Below are 2,668 nucleotides of genomic sequence, written 5' to 3' on the forward strand. Positions count from 1 at the left end.
CCAGGAATTCCTTAAAAACCCTGTTCATCAGATCCATGAAAGCTGCAGGGGCATTTGTCAAACCAAATAGCATGACTGTAAACTCATAATGCCCGTACCTTGTCCTAAATGCAGTTTTGGGTATATCTTCCTTCCGAATTCTCAACTGATGATATCCAGTCCGTAGGTCAATCTTGGAGAACACTGACGCTCCTTGCAATTGATCGAATAAGTCGTCGATCCTTGGCAGTGGATACTTATTCTTTATAGTTACTTGATTCAACTGCCGATAGTCTATACATAATCTCAGCGTTCCGTCCTTTTTCCTCACAAACAAGACTGGAGCTCCCCATGGAGACGCACTTGGACAAATAAACCCTTTATCTAACAATTCTTGCATCTGGACTTTCAGTTCCTTCAATTCCGATAGGGACATTCGATATGGGGCCTTAGAGATCGGCTCAGTACCTGGGGTCAATTCTATTACAAATTCCACTTCCCGTTCTGGCGGTAAGCCCGGCAATTCCTGAGGAAAAACCTCGGGGAAATTGCATACTACAGGGATTTCTTCCAACTTAGGTTCCACCAATGTCGGATCCTTAACATTAACCAAATATCCTTCACAACCTTCCTCGAGCATTTCAGTTGCCTCTACTGAGGAAATCCAAGGGATCGAGGTTCCTCCTCGGTTTCCCTGAAATTCAAACCTAGGATGTCCAATCGGATTAAATTGGATCATCCTATTGCCGCAATCCATAACGGCTTTCTGCTTCGTCAGCCAATCCATACCGATGATCACATCAAAATCATACATGGCTAACACAGCCAAATCAATCATTTCCTCTACATTCCCAATCACAATTTTACAATCCAAGCATCCCAATGATACTAACACCCTATCATGCAGTGGGGTCGTCACACATAGCATGCTTTCAAGTAATACGGGCTCAAGACCAATCAATCTAGCAAACTGTTCTGAAATAAACGAATGGGTTGCCCCGGGATCAAATAACGCATAGGCAGCATGATCACAGAGAGAAATGGTACCTGTGACCACACCTGGCGCGTCCTCGGCATCCTTACGCGCCATTGCGTATACTCGTCCTTGTGCAGGTGGTCTGCCCTGAATAGCCGGTGGGGGATTCCCGGCCTGATTTCCTACTCTGGGCTGCTGATGTTGTCCTGGGGGTCCCAAAGGTCGTTCTTTGGGGACAATTCTTAACTCGATGCTCCCGGCTCCGCAGCAAAACAAGTCCCAAATCTATTCGGTGTCGGGCCGGGTTTCCCTATATTCCTTCTCGGTGGCGGAACAAATCGTCTATTGCCGGTCATCGGTTTCTTTCCGAAGCGACGATTGTCCCGATTCTGATTAAACCTTGAACCCGATGCTGCGGCCCTTTCCATCTGATCTCTCTCCATCGTTTGGGCTCGTTCATACAGTTCTCTATAATCCCTGATATTCAGCAGAAGCATCTGGGTGCGAAGATCCGGCTTCAGTCCATCCCGGAATCTTCGAGCCTTATCCAGTGGATTCTCAACCATCCTTGGGGCGAATCTCGATAGTCTTGCGAACTCTGCTTCGTACTGAACTACTGTCATCGACCCCTGACGAAGTCTCATGAACTCCGCCATCTTCTTCTCCTGGGCACTCTCTGAGAAATATTGTCCATAGAAATGCTCAACAAATATTGCCCAGGTCTGTTCCATACCCTCTGGGAATACTCTATCCCTAACTGCCTTCCACCAGTCGTTGGCATTGTCTTGCAACTGATAAGTCGCCAACGAAATCTTTTCGGCCTCAGTACACCCCAACAAGTCAAACGCTTTCTCCAATTCCTCCACCCAACGTGGGGCGATTTCTGGGTCACCTCTGCCCGTGAACTTGGGCGGTTTCAGCTTAAGAAACTGCTCCACCAACTGGTGCATTGGTCTAGCTGCTACCATTGGTTGAGCCTGAGCTTGCTGGGCTTGAGTTTGATTCCCGTTGATGGCGGCAGCTGCTGCAGCCCCAGCAGCCTCAGCAATGACTGCTGCTCTCTCTTGGGCCTGTCTGCCCATGACATTCCCTATTTCTCTTAGGGTCTCAATGACTTGTTCCATTCTGGGGTCTACTGCAGCTCCAGCATTAACTCCAGGGTTTCCTACCGCTCTAAAACCCATCTCGAGGTCTTCTACAGCTCTAGCTCGAGCACGACCTCCACCTCTTGTTCCTCTTCCTGTGCCCCTCCTGGGGACTCTTCCCACACTTCTTCCTTCGCTGCTCATCCTTCCAAATCTGAGTGCTCAACTACCTAATATAATTCCGTTCAGGAATTAGAGACCTAAACCAATTAATCGGTCTAAGTCCTAGACAGGTATCAATACCAAAGCAATCAAACACTCAGCATGCGGCTAGCACAACGGCACAAAATTTCACCCAAGGACTTGCACACTTACCTCGGGTCCTGCCGCACCTGCATAACACTGGTTCAAATAATCACCAAAACACTCAAACACAAGCAGTCTGGAGGTACACTTAGCACACTAGGTCACCCTATGGCTACCCATGGTCACTACTCCTTATCACTCCAGGGTTCGACCAGATTGGACCGAGATGTCCTTGCTCTGATACCAATTCGGACGGGGATGTCACGCCCCGTACCCCACAAAGCATGAACATCCGCATATAGGTCGAAATAAGGTGCGACAC

General features: G+C 48.4%; 1 protein-coding gene across 1 annotated transcript; it reads right to left on the reverse strand.

Moving 5' to 3' along the window:
* Nucleotides 1–1,197: 1,197 nt before the first annotated feature.
* Nucleotides 1,198–2,139, reverse strand: LOC115665667 (uncharacterized). Its single transcript, XM_056310378.1, has one exon. It carries the CDS (start codon nt 2,137–2,139, stop codon nt 1,198–1,200), a length of 942 nt encoding a protein of 313 aa, XP_056166353.1.
* Between the last annotated feature and the right edge of the window lie 529 nt (nt 2,140–2,668).

The sequence above is a fragment of the Syzygium oleosum genome, unplaced genomic scaffold, assembly GCF_021117445.2.
Source record: "Syzygium oleosum isolate NSW1041296 unplaced genomic scaffold, Sole_v2.1 Sole_v2.04, whole genome shotgun sequence".
Taxonomy (NCBI): domain Eukaryota; kingdom Viridiplantae; phylum Streptophyta; class Magnoliopsida; order Myrtales; family Myrtaceae; genus Syzygium; species Syzygium oleosum.

What these genes read in the sequence shown, in the direction of transcription:
- LOC115665667 (XM_056310378.1), bottom strand. Translation starts at nt 2,139, where the DNA reads ATGGGTTTTAGAGCGGTAGGAAACCCTGGAGTTAATGCTGGAGCTGCA.